General features: G+C 42.8%; 1 protein-coding gene across 1 annotated transcript in view; it reads left to right on the top strand.

Moving 5' to 3' along the window:
* Window positions 1-3,012: 3,012 nt before the first annotated feature.
* CUBN (cubilin) overlaps window positions 3,013-13,635 on the top strand; it is a gene marked incomplete at its 5' end in the record, with an annotated part of 286,558 nt that continues 275,935 nt past the window's right edge. Inside the window, 6 exons of the mRNA XM_081091329.1 lie at window positions 3,013-3,125; window positions 3,705-3,834; window positions 4,754-4,849; window positions 5,410-5,448; window positions 8,387-8,488; window positions 9,131-9,234. Coding sequence (XP_080947455.1) covers window positions 3,013-3,125; window positions 3,705-3,834; window positions 4,754-4,849; window positions 5,410-5,448; window positions 8,387-8,488; window positions 9,131-9,234 — 584 coding nt within the window. The remainder of the gene's footprint in view (window positions 3,126-3,704; window positions 3,835-4,753; window positions 4,850-5,409; window positions 5,449-8,386; window positions 8,489-9,130; window positions 9,235-13,635) is intronic.

Here is a 13,635-nt window from a genome sequence, read left to right as displayed (position 1 = left end):
GTCTGGCTTATTTTACTTAGCATAGTATCATCCATGTTGTAGCATGTTTCAGAATTTCCTTCCTTTGTAAAGCTGAATAATATTTCTTGTATGTATGTAACACATTTTGTTTTTCCATTTATATCTGCCAATGGTCACTTGGGTTGTTTCTACCTTTTAGCTACTGTGAATAATGCCGCTATGAACATGATTGTACAAATACATTTTTGAGTCCCTGTTTTCGATTCTATGGGCTATATGCCCAGGCAATGCTAGACTATATGGTAATTCTGTATTTAATTTTTTGAGAAACCACCATACTGTTTTATAGTGGTTGCAACATTTTACCAACAGTGCACAAGGTTTTAATTTCTATACATCCTACCAACAACTTGTTGTGGTTTTTTTTGTTTGTTTGTTGACAGTGGCCATCCTAATGGGTGTGAAGTGATATCTCATTGCGGTTTTGATTTGCATTTTCCTAAAGATTAATGATGTTGAGCATCTTTTCATGTGCTTTTTGGCATTTGTACATCTTCATTGGACTTACAAATTCCTTTGCCAATTTCTCAATTGGATTATTTGTTTTTTGTTGTCCAATTATGAATTCTCCATATATTCTGAATATTAACCTTTTATCATATCTACTAGAGGCCCGGTGCACAAAAATTTGTGCACTCGGGCGGGGGGGGGGGGGTCCCTCAGGCCAGCCTGTGTCCTCTCGCAGTCTGGGACCCCTCAGGAGATAATGACCTGCTGGCTTAGGCCTGCTCCCGGGTGGCAGAGGGTAGGCCCAATCCCTAGGTGCAGCCCCTGGTCGGGCTCAGAGCAGGGCTGATTGGGGAGTTGGGGCGCTGCCCCCTGTCATGCACAGAGCAGGGCAGATCGGGAGGTTGCGATGCCACCCTCAGTCACGCTCAGGGTAGGGCCGATTGGGGGGTTGGGGCACCACCCCCTGTCACACTGAAGGCAGGGTCGATGGGGAGGTTGCGGCGCCATCCCCTGTCATGCACAGAGCAGGGCCCATCAGGGGGGTTGGGGAGCTCCCCCCTGTCACACACAGAGCAGGGTTGATCAGCGGGTTGGGGAGCTCCCCCCTGTCACACACAGAGCAGGGCAGATCAGGGGGTTGGGGCACCGGCACTGTCACAATCAGGGCAGGGCCAATGGGGAGGTTATGGCTCTACCCTGTCACACACAGAGCAGGGCCCGTGGTGGGGGGGAGGGTTGGGGCGCCGCACACTATCACACACAGAGCAGGGCCAATCAGGGGTTTGGGGAGCTCCCCTGTATCAGGCACAGAGCAGGGCTGATCAGGAGGTTGGGGCGTCTTCTCCTGTCAGAAACAGAGCAGGGCAGATAGGGAGGTTGTGGCCCCACCCCCTGTCACACACAGAGCCTCAGGGTGATCAGGGGGTTTGGGCGCTGCCCCTGTCACTCTGATCCCGGTGCCAGGAGGCCTCGCGGCTCCGCTGATCCCGGTGCTGGGAGGCATATTACCCTTTTACTGTATAGGATAGAGGCCTGGTGCATGGGTGGGGCCTGGCTGGTTTGCCCTGAAGGGTGTCCTGGATCAGGGTGGGGGTCCCCACTGGGGTGCCTGGCCAGCCTGGGTGAGGGGATGATGGCTGTTTGCAGCTGGTCACACCCCCTTCAGGGTGGGGGTCCCCACTGGGGTGCCTGGCCAGTCTGGGTGAGGGGCTGAGGGCTGTTTTCAGGCTGGGACTGAAGCTCCCAACTGGTCCTTTTTTTCTTTTCTTTTTTGTTTTTTTATTCTGGGCCAGTTTTAGCCTAGCTCCAGCTCTTAGGCCTCCGCTCCTGAAAGCAGGTATCTGGTTTGTTTCAGTTCTATATTCGAAACTCTGTATCAACTCCAGCTCTGAGATCCCCGCTCGCTGAAACCAGGTTTTTGGGGTTTTGTTTAGTTTCTATATTTGTTACAATGTTCAAACTGCAGGCTCAGAGGCCGGCAAGGCAGGCGGGGAACGTTGGTTTCCTCTGTCACTGAAGCAAGCAAGCCTCATGTTCAGTTTAAGCTGCCTGGCTGCTGGCCGCCATCTTAGCTGGCAGTTAATTTGCATATCACCCTGATTAGCCAATGGGAAGGGTAGCGGTTGTACGCTAATTACCATATTTCTCTTTTATTAGATAGGATGATTTGTAAATATCGTTTACCAGAGTGTGAGTTGCCTTTACACTCTGTTGATGGTGTCCTTTGATACACAAGTTTTTCACTTTGAAGTAGTCCAACTTATTCATTTTTTGTTGCCTGCTTTTTTGGTGTCATATCCAAGAAATCATACCAAATCCACTGTCATGAAGCTTTCCCCCTATGTTCTCTTCTAAGAATGTTATAGTTTTAGATCCTATATTTAGGTATTTGATTCATTTTGAGTTCATCTTTGTGTATGCTGAAGGGTAAGGGTCCTGCCTGTGGATAACGTGCAAACATTTTCCCAGCACCATTCATTAAAAGGCAGCTACTTCAAATGTACATATTGATTTCAGAGAGGAAAGGAGAGGGAGAGCAAGAGAGAGAAATATCAATGATGAGAGAGAACCATTGATTGGCTGCCTCCTGCATGACCCCCACCGGGGACAAACCCCACAACCTGGGCATGTGCCCTTGACTGGAATCAAACCCAGGACCCTTCAGTCCACAGGCTGACACTCTATCCACTGAACCAAACCAGCTAGGGCAAAAGGCAGCTACTTCTTAAGCAAGGATTGTTTCAGTGGGTGTTTCCAAAGCAGTGCGTTACCATTTCAAAGGTCAAATAGATAATGATTAAGTTGCACATCACTTAAAGGTTGAAGAGTACAGAAGAGCTAAGATCATTTACATCCCTGGGGTGGGGGTGGAGGGGGGGAGGAGACCAATTTAGCCTTCTAGGGCAGAGAAGAAAGAATTAAAAACTTGCAGGACATTCCAGAGGTCAAAGTACACCTGCCTGGTCTGTTTTCTCCAGACTCCCACACTCGGTTGGAGTGGCCTCCCTCTTACCCGACAACCTAGGAGGGTTGGTGAGGAACATGTCCTCATCTTTCCTTTGGCATGTGGTTATTTTATTGACATTTGCAAAATCAGATGGTGAAACTGGACGACTTGAGTTGCAGAGCCAAACAAGGATTACTGACCTCCAACAGTAAGTAGATCCATGCATATTTTTTCTGCTGATAGACTAGGGTTGTTCCTCATCCATTTTCCCAAATAGCCAGATAAGCAAAGGAGTAATTTTTCCTGAGAAAAATAATGATATTAAAACCAAATTGGAAAAAATATGTGGAATTATCTTCTACACAAATCATTTATTTATCATTTTGCAAATAAAGCAAGTATGCAAAATGGAGATATCTCTTGGAAATATGTGGAGACATGAATGGCATATGAACAGGGAGAATTTACTTGAGTTGACCAAAAGTGAAGTTATATGCAGTCTATAAATATTCAGTGAGAAACTTCATTTTTTTGGATTTAAAAATTATATGTTCTGCCCGGCCGGCATAGCTCAGTGGTTGAGCGTTGACTTATGAATCAGGAGGTTACTGTTCAATTCTTGGTCAGGGCACATGTTGGGTTGCAAGCTCAATCTCCAGTGTGAGGTGTGTAGGAGGCAGCTGATCAATGATTCTGTCTCATCATTGATTTTTCTGAAATCAATAAAAATATATTTTAAAAAATTATATCCTAATTAATGATGCATTCTCTGGTTTGTATTATATAGGCCTCGAATGACTACAGAGAGAGGAAATTTAGTGTTTCTTACTGGGTCTGCTCAAAACATTGAATTTAAAACGGGATCCCTGGGGAAAATTAAATTAAATGATGAAGACCTTGGCGAATGTTTACAACAGGTAATACACTGGAAATATAGGGAAGTAATTTTGTATACCCATGTATGGTCACTTAATTGACCAGTTACTTATTAATCTGTACCTTGAATCTTTAGCACAGGGGACATAATTGGAGGGGGCGCAAGTCCGTGTAAAGAGCCATGCCCTCGGGTTAACGATGGGCAGAGGGTGTGCTGCTAGTGCTGTGCAGGCTTACGCACTCTCGTCCAGAGGTAATACTGGGGACTCCTCCACACGGGGACCAAGGAAGGAGGGGCACCAGAGAAAGGAGAAGTGACCAGTGCACTTTTACCACAGAGCAGAATTGGCCAAGTATTTCCCTTCTTCTTGAGTGTTTCCTGTGCTCCTTCTTAGCTGCAGCATGCTGGTGTGTGAGCCGCGGTGCAGCAGCGGGCATTGTTTGGAGCTCGCTGTGGGCTGCCCACTGTGCTCTGCACTTTATGTACATTATCTCATCTAACCCGCACAGCTGCCCAGGAAGCTGGCTGATGATGTCCCCGTTTATAGGGGGCAAGGGGACCCTGCAGCAGTTCTGTCACTTGCACAAGGGCACACACAGAATGGCTGAGTCAGGATTTGAAACCTGAACAGTCTGATTCCAAGCCAGGCCTTTTAACAAACACTCTAAACTGTTATTATGGGGGAAAACTGCAAATGGAAAATACTTTGAGAGATTGTTGCTGAAAATGGTGAATGGAACTATGCCACGGCTATTTTAGTCTGAAGTTTATTATACATGGCAGTGTTTTGGTTTTTATAATAATGGGCAAGATTTTAGTGCTTAAAATAAAATAATCCTCAAATTTTAAAATTTTGTTCCTGTAACACATACAAACATTTTTCACTCGCATTTTCTTCTTCCCCCTCTTTCCCTCCTCCTCCTCCTCCTCCTCCTTCTTCTTCTTCTTTTTAAAATTAGATCCAGAAAAACAAAGACGATATTGCAGATTTAAAAAGGAGTGCAGGTGGTCTGCCTCAAAATATTTCTAGTCAAATACATCAGCTTAATTCTAAGGTAAGTCTGACATCTATACCATTAAAGCAAGTGGGGTCTCCTCAATTCACCGTCATAAGCAACCATTTGGCAGGAAACATACCAACTTTGTGTCTTCTGTAGAAATTTTACATTGCAATCATGGACGTTTTGGTTCAATGACACAGCTCTCATAGAGGATGTGGATGTGGATGTGGTGATGGGCGGAATGTTGGAAATACTGTAGCAGGAACTTGTTGCATAAGTAGCCTTGCTCATGTTCTGATAACAACCACCGTATTGGAGAAGTGGATGAATCCCTGTCATTGATAAAAATTCCCAGAGTCATTGTGTGCAGAGAAGCAATGAATCAATCCATCAGTGAGTTGTAGTTCTTTTTAAAAAAGTCTATGTGATGAAAGTAGAAAGAAAAGGAATTTTGGAGAGGAGAGGAATGATGAGGGGTCTGGCACTAAAAGAAGAAACAAACAGATAAAGTGAGTCCCCAAAAGAGGGCATTAGAAAAGCATGTCAGGGGGATAACACTTTATGTAAAATGCCTTTGAATCAGGTAACTTATGCTCTTTCCTCCCCACTTCTAGTTTGTGGATCTTGAGAGAAAAGTTCAAAGCTTACAGCAGGTAAGTCCCATAAGTACTACATATCTAACATCATTAATGAATCTAGTATTCTTATCTTGAGATGGATGGATGATTCATATCAAGGACTTTGATTTTTGCTATAGTTTAATTATCATCATACTTTATGCTTCCCAGGATAGAGATGAGGAACTTGAGTCTCAGAGAGATGAAGTGACCAGCCCAAGGCCACTGGGCATGTGAGCATTGCGGCCTCTGACTCGCTCAGCAGTCCACGTGCTCTGCCTCTTATGCCGTCACCCTTCAGTGGTGATATGATGGGCTTAAGTGTGCTCTCTCTGCTCAGCTACTGACCACCCAGCTTGCTGATTCTGGCATCAAGGACTAAGTTTTGAAGCCATTCGTCCTCTCTAACATTAAATTAAGAAGTTTGAGGTGTATCACAAAATATTCCAAACTTCTTTAAAAGTAGGCTTGCTGCCCTAACCTGTTTGGCTCTGTGGATAGAGCTTTGGGGATGTGCAGGAGGCAGCTGATTGATGTTTCTCTCTCATTGATGTTTCTAGCTCTCTGTCTCTCTCCCTTCCTCTCTGTAAAAAATCAATAAAATATATTTTTAAAAAATAAAAGTAGGCTTGCTGGTAAATTTGAACAATCTCTTAGGGCAAGCATGTCAAACTCTTGGCCCGCAGGCAGGCTGCATGCCTCTTCTTTAGCCTGTGTTAGCCTTTGAGTTTGACATGCTTGTCTTAGGGTATACCTTTCATTGTTGTACTACACACTTATAAACTACTCCTTGTCAGGGTTTTTTTTGTTTGTTTGTTTTGTTTTTTTTTAAATCCCTTTTGTAGGAGGCTGGTGTTTTTGAGAGTTTCATGGAAGTCATAACCTTCTACCCAAAGAAATGCACAGAGTGTTCCATATTTAAATATTTAAATAAAAGGCAGGGGATTCCAGGTTAACAATCTCTGCCATAATGTTCTTTCTTTCTTTTTTTAAAAAATATATTTCTTTATTTATTTTAGAGAGGAAGGGAGAAGAAGAGAGAGAGAAACATCAATGAGAGAGAATCATTGATCGGCTGCCTCCTGCACACCCGCAAATGGGGATCGAGCCTGCAACCCAGGCATGTGCCCTTGGCCAGAATCGAACCTGGGACCCTTCAGTCTGCAGGCTAATGCTCTATCCATTGAGCCAAGCCAGCTAGGGCTCTGCCCTAATGTTCTTGATCTGATTTGAGTATGCTTCAAATGATGTCTTCTGCTTTGGTGTTTCATATTTGGCAAACAAGTTAATTTATTCCTCTTCCTGACTTAGATAATAAATCGTACGCTTAGCCTTGATCTTTTAAAGGAGTAATCAGCCCGTTTGAAATGAATAAAACTAAAAAAAAAAAGACCGTACTCTTTTATGTAATGATGTTTACTTTGAATTTATATTAGTTCACACAAACACTCCATCCATGCTTTTGTTCTGGCCCTCCGGACCAGTTTAAGAACCCATTGTGGCCCTCGAGTCAAAAAAGCTTGCCCACCCCTGAACTAAGTGAATGAAAGTGAACAATGAATCACACCTGTGGATCAAGACCCAGCACTAGCGTTTTCAGTCTCATGGAGTGCTTCACTATTTCTACCCGACTTCTAGAACTAGGTGCCGTGATCAAATCAGCTCAGACTGTCCTTGTTATCCCCCAGGAAGAGTTTGTGATGATGTCGAATGTAAGTGCCTCTATGCCTCCAGAGAGGGCCGGTGCTCTCTGGGCAGGACAGTCTCCACGTTCCCTATTGCCTTCCTCCTGAGTGCTCAGCGATTCCATTTCCTGTCGGGCTCCCATCCGCTTATTCGTTTCTGTTCCCCAGACAAAGTTGCTTTTGTACGCCAGGAAAACGTTTAAAGAGAATGTGGTTAACTTTCTCAATAGTGTCCTTTGATGGACAGGGCTAATTGTGGTATTGGCACAAAGAGAGACAAATAGAATAATGGAAGAAAACGTAGTCCAGAAAGAGACCCTCACGTGTATCGTCACCTGACTTAGGACAAAGGTGAAGCGAGAATGGGCTTTGCAATAAATGGTGCCGAGACATTTGGTTGGCTGTCCTCCGGCCCCCAGTTCCTCTGTAGAATGACAGCTACAGGCTTGATTTTCTTTGTGAGTTGCTGAATATTAACAGGAATATAGTGAACACTTTACCCCTATTTTCATTTTTAAAACATAGAATTAGACTATGATTAGGTGAAATGAATAGCATACCTTTCCTTACCTAATCACTTGTCCTCTCTAAAGGAGTTTTTTCTGCCCCCTCCTCCTCCGAACCATTACAAATCTTACAAGATTGGAACTGGTAACTGACGTATTCCCCAGGTTGTGTAGACAAAGGTGGTCTGTTTGTGAATCGAGGTTGAAAGTAGTCATGTGAGCATGAGAGTGGAGGGTGTAACTAAGGGGGTCACATTGCAAACAAAGGGGTCTGGATGAAAGGAGTTCAGTCATCTTGACCCTTGGAGGAGGGGTGACAGCAAAAGATGATCCTATTTCAAATGCTTATCTGGAGGCACTAAAGGTAACAGCAACAGCAAAAGAACCGGCATTTCCATTTTATTTTCTTAGCACGATAAGAATGTCCATTATTATTCTCACACCTGAACTCTTTACGCTTGTCTACCAACATATATTTCTCTGGTGAAAAATGCTTTCCCAAAGAATAGAGTGAGAATTGTCTCACCTCATGCTTCATCCCATCCATGGTTAAGTCCATGCAAATAGTGAAGGAACATGAATAGGACCTATGTGAAACACGTATTTTTTTCACAAGAGCATTGATTCGAAGAAGAATTAAGTAACTGATTTAACATCTGGAGGAAGACCCTCAGGGACTGGGGTAAAATGTAGCTGTACATACACACCTGCACTGAGACAGGCCTTTTACTGCCGCCAGCGGCAAGAACCACTCCCTCTCTGACCGCCCTGTCTTTGTTTCAGACAGTTGACAAAAAGGTTTGCAGCAGCAATCCCTGCCAAAACGGTGGAACCTGCCTCAATCTTCATGATTCCTTTTTTTGTATCTGTCCTTCACAGTGGAAGGTGAGTCACTGGGTCTTTGGTTAAAAGCGGTGGTGAGTCAGCATCTGTGGTTTCCTTGGAGTCATTCAGACATATTTCATTTTCCATCCAAAGTTTCTAGGATTCTGTGGTCTTCTGAATCGGAATGAATTATACTATGTATGCCAAAATCCAAACAATGGCAAGCATGCCTATATAACCCACTAAATGCTAAGCCATTGTAAAGAGGGGTTCACTGGAGTGTATAACTACATGGAAGCGTATACTATTTCAGCTAACATCCACTTAAATCATTTAGCATCAAATGTACTAAAGAAATCTGACATAGCCATGTGCATTTTCTTGTTCTTTCCTATTCATGGTGTCAATGTACCTGACATGCTTATTAAAATACAGTTGGTGAGCGTTCCCAGGCACAGCGCCATAGTGAAATGAGAATTAGTTTGCATAGGATCCTTCTTGTGTGACTGGTGTTTTCCTATGAGGTGAAATCTGAGTTCCAGAGGAAGGCGAACCAGAGATTAATATTAGTACTGCTGTTAATTGGATTTGGCTTGACTGTCTTTACTGTCTGTGTGTAAATCCGTAAACATCTCATTGGCATGTGGGCCCCGGATGCCTCGTAACCTGTGGCACCTGACTTTGTTCTTTACACAAACACAGGGTCCTCTGTGCTCCGTGGACGTTAATGAATGTGAGATCTACGCGGGAACACCCTTCGGCTGCCAGAATGGAGCCACGTGTATTAATACAGTAGGGAGCTACAGGTAACCGTTTCCTTTAAACAACAAGCTTTTACTTTTCCTGCTCCTGGGTCTGTAGATTGGCCATGGTGGCTCTGCTTCAGCTTAGGTTTGGTCTGCATGTCTTGTTATTGGCCTGGGGCCTGAGGAGCAGCAGCTACCTGAGGAATGCCCTTCTTATGGCTGAGGTCAAAAGCCCCAGAGGGATGAGCAGAAACATGTAAAGTCTCTTAAAGCTTTGGGTAAAAACTATCACTTGCGCATATTTAAAAATATATATTGCCCTGGCCGGTGTGGCCCAGGTGGTTGTGCATTATCCCATGCACCAGGAGGTTGACAGGTCAATTTCAGTCAAGGGCACTTGCCTGTGTTTCGGGCTCAATCCCCAGTGGGGGGTGTGCAGGAGGCAGCTGGTCTGTGTTTCTCTCTTCCTCTACCCTTCTCTTTCTAAAAAAGCAATTTCATATATATATATATATATATATATATATATATATATACATATATATATATATATATATATATATTACATTATATATATTAAGATGTGTTTTTGAAGGGTTAAAACATCCCATAGTTAAAAGCATCCAAGATTAACTATCTGTATTGGCAGCAAAATTAGGTGCTCCATGGGGGAATATGTGGCTCTATTTAAACTTTACACACAACTATTTACCTAGAGCAAGAAAAGCTGTGCATCCTCAACTCTCACCCCACAAGGAATTCCTCTTTCTAGAGGCCCCGAGGAACTGGAGGAGGGCCACTGTGGCCGGCATAGAGAGTATGGAGGGCATGATGCAGGGTGAGGCTGAGGGTTAGTAACACTCAGAGATCGAAGGAGCAGCCATCTAAGAGCTTTAAATAGACGCAGGTGTAGATGAAAAAGGGATGCCCAGGAAAGTAGCCTCTCAGGGTGGTCTGATCATGAATTCCTGAGTGGGTAGGTCATGGCGGATAGTCAGGCACATAACTTCTTCAGTAAAAGGCTTATCTTTGCTTTAAGCAAGCCCTGTCCATTGTTTCTGTGCATTTAGGTCAACACACCTTTGAAATGTCCCTTTAGAACCCTCCTTCTAAAACTTGGCCACCTTCAAAACAGTACATACCTTTAACTATTCTGTAATCCAATTCTTGCCTTCCTCTCTCCCACCTTCATGCCATCTTCCTTAGGTTCTCTCCTTAATCTCAAATGCAAACGAGAAACTGAAAACTATTATTCTTATGAGCATTTTTTCTCAGCCTGCTGAGATCTTGCTTCCAGGAATATCCTGATTGGAGTCAAATAAATTGTTATGAAAATTCTCCACAGGTTTTGGATGTTTTTACATCATCAAGGGTTACCCCACCATAGCAATAGATTTAGTGAGGATGCCTTTATTCAAGTCCTATGCAACATGTTAACCATAATAAGAATCAGGAATTGAACTGCAGTTTTTTCAAATAGTTAACTCTCACCGACTTTCTTCAATTAGTTACAAGGCTCCTCACGACAATCATCATGCAGCCCCTATCTTCTGACTGACCCTGTCCAATGGCTTGTCTACAGCATTTTCCTGCTCAGCTCAGGCACTGCCCTCTCCAGGAAAACTTCCCTTTCCTTGCTAAGAGTTAAGCCTCACTCCACCTCCAGGTTTCCATCAAACTCTAGGAAGACTGGCTGGCACATTATCTTTTTGAATAATCAAGTCCAAAATTTATGGCAGATCAACCTCAAACTTATTTCTGTATGGTTTCTTACAATTACTTTCTAAAATACATTATCTTTCTCCGTATATTGGTTGGTAGCTTGCACTCTGTGATTATTAAAAGATAAAGGAATTGGTTTTGTCGTGCATGAATACACTGGAGTGTAATCTCACCAGAGTGAAGAGCAATTATTTGCTCTCTTACTATCGTCTCTACTATCTTGTCCTTCAATTCCCTCACAACGATATTCATTCTGTTCTTTCCAGCAAAAAATAAGTACAGTAATTTTGTTTTTTCTTTCCTGGTCATCTGTAAACACACTATATTGTTTCAAAAAGCAGTCACAACCCTTCTCTTTTTCATTTAGTTTATTCTTTTGTTGTTGTTTTAAATTTTTTTTTTCTTTATTGATTGAGGCAGTGGTTGGCAAACTGCAGCTCACAAGCCACATGTGTCTCTTTGGCCCCTAGATTGTGGCTCTTCCACAAAATACCACGTGCAGACACGCACGCACATACAGTGCTATTGAAACTTCATGGCCCATGCGCAAAAGTCGGTTTTCGGCATGGGAGAGTCTATTTTGAAGAAGTAGCTTTAGAAGAAGTGGGGGGTGTCGGTCGGTCGGGTGACAGGATGACAGGAGATGCAGCGCAGGCGGGCAGGGGGATACGCAGAGCATGAGTTGAGGACCGGAGAGTTGGAAGGGGTCGACATCAGCGAACGTACCTCAATCAGATTGAGGACGTTTTTAGCAAAGGCCAGTTTAGGAGTACCCTAATTAAGTTAATAACAATGTACCTACCTATATAGTTTAAGTTTAAAAAATTTGGCTCTCAAAAGAAATTTCAATTGTTGTACTGTTGATATTTGGCTCTGTTGACTAATGAGTTTGCCGACCACTGGATTAAGGTATTACATATGTGTCCTTATACCCCCCCCCCCATTGTCTTTTGTTCTTTTGATCTGATCTTAACTTTTTCTTTCTTTTTTTTTTAATTTTTTTATTGCTTAAAGTATTACAAAGGGTATTACATATGTGTCCATTTTATCCCCCCGCCCTAGACAGTCCCCCAGCCTCCCCTATCCCCCAGTGTCTTATGTCCATTGGTTATGCTTATACGCATGCATACAAGTCCTTTAGTTGATCTCTTACCCCCCTCCCTCCTGCCCCCCAACCCTCCCCGGCCTTCCCACTGCAGTTTGACAATCTGTTTGAGGCAGCTCTGCCTCTGAATCTATTATTGTTCAAAAGTTTATAATGGTCTCTATTATCCATGAATGAGTGAGATCATGTGGTATTTTTCCTTCATTGACTGGCTTATTTCACTTAGCATAATGCTCTCCAGTTCCATCCATGACGTTGCAAATGGTAAGAGTTCCTTCCTTTTTAGAGCAGCATAGTATTCCATCGTGTAGATGTACCACAGTTTTCTAATCCATTCATCTACTGATGGGCACTTAGGCTGTTTCCAGATCTTAGCTATGGTGAATTGTGCTGCTATGAACATAGGGGTGCATATATCTTTTCTGATTGGTGTTTCTGGTTTCTTGGGATATATTCCTAGAAGTGGGATCACAGGGTCAAATGGGAGTTCCATTTTCAGTTTTTTAAGGAAACTCCATACTGTCTTCCATAGTGGCTGCACCAGTCTGCATTCCCACCAGCAGTGCACAAGTGTTCCTTTTTCTCCACATCCTCTCCAGCACTTGTCGTTTGTTGATTTGTTGATGATAGCCAGTCTGACAGGTGTGAGATGGTACCTCATTGTTGTTTTGATTTGCATCTCTCGGATGATTAGTGACTTTGAGCATGTTTTCATATGTCTCTTGGCTTTCTGAATGTCCTCTTTTGAAAGGTGTCTATTTAGGTCCTTTGCCCATTTTTTGATTGGATTGTTTATCTTCCTTTTGTTAAGTTGTATGAGTTCCCTATAGATTTTGGAGATTAGGCCCTTATCAGATATGACATTGGCAAATATGTTTTCCCACACAGTGGGTTTTCTCGTTGTTTTGTTGATGGTTTCTTTTGCTGTGCAGAAGCTTTTTATTTTGATGTAGTCCCATTTGTTCATTTTCTCTTTAGTTTCAAGTGCCCTAGGAGCTGTATCAGTGAAGAAATTGCTTCGGCATATGTCTGAGATTTTGTTGCCTTTGGATTCTTCTAGAATTTTTATGGTTTCCTGTCGTACATTTAAGTCCTTTATCCATTTTGAGTTTATTTTTGTGTATGGTGTAAGTTGGTGGTCTAGTTTCATTTTCTTGCATATATCTGTCCAATTTTCCCAACACCATTTATTGAAACTTTTTCTTTTTTCTCATTCTAAGTTACAAGTTTTGACTCATTGAAACTCCTGATAGATACATCAGTGAGTTAATAATTGGTTCAAAACTAAAATTAACCACCTCTAACTTAAATATTGTGTTATTAAAGAGCTTTTGCTATCAGTATTTTGTTTCTCACTGAAATGACCCTCCCCCATTGCTGCTTTTATAAACATTCAAGCTTGGGCTAGATCCAGAATGTGGGTCTAATCTTTCATTCTCTTGAAAGCATTATCTCCTGATATATGTTTATGGGCATTTATCAAAGAGAATTGCTGCTTACAGACATTAGGTGGCAAATGTCCCAGCTTCTAGCACTAATACTTTATTGCCTTCCTGATATCTAGGAATGTCCTGGAAATTAGATCTCACTCTGACTTTCCTTTATCATCACTGTCTTCTAGGGTCTTACATGGC

The sequence above is a fragment of the Myotis nattereri genome (genome assembly GCF_964212035.1).
Source record: "Myotis nattereri genome assembly, chromosome: 1".
Taxonomy (NCBI): Eukaryota; Metazoa; Chordata; class Mammalia; order Chiroptera; family Vespertilionidae; genus Myotis; species Myotis nattereri.
The sequence above is the reverse complement of the archived record's forward strand: the minus strand, read 5'-3'. Positions and strand labels throughout refer to the sequence as shown.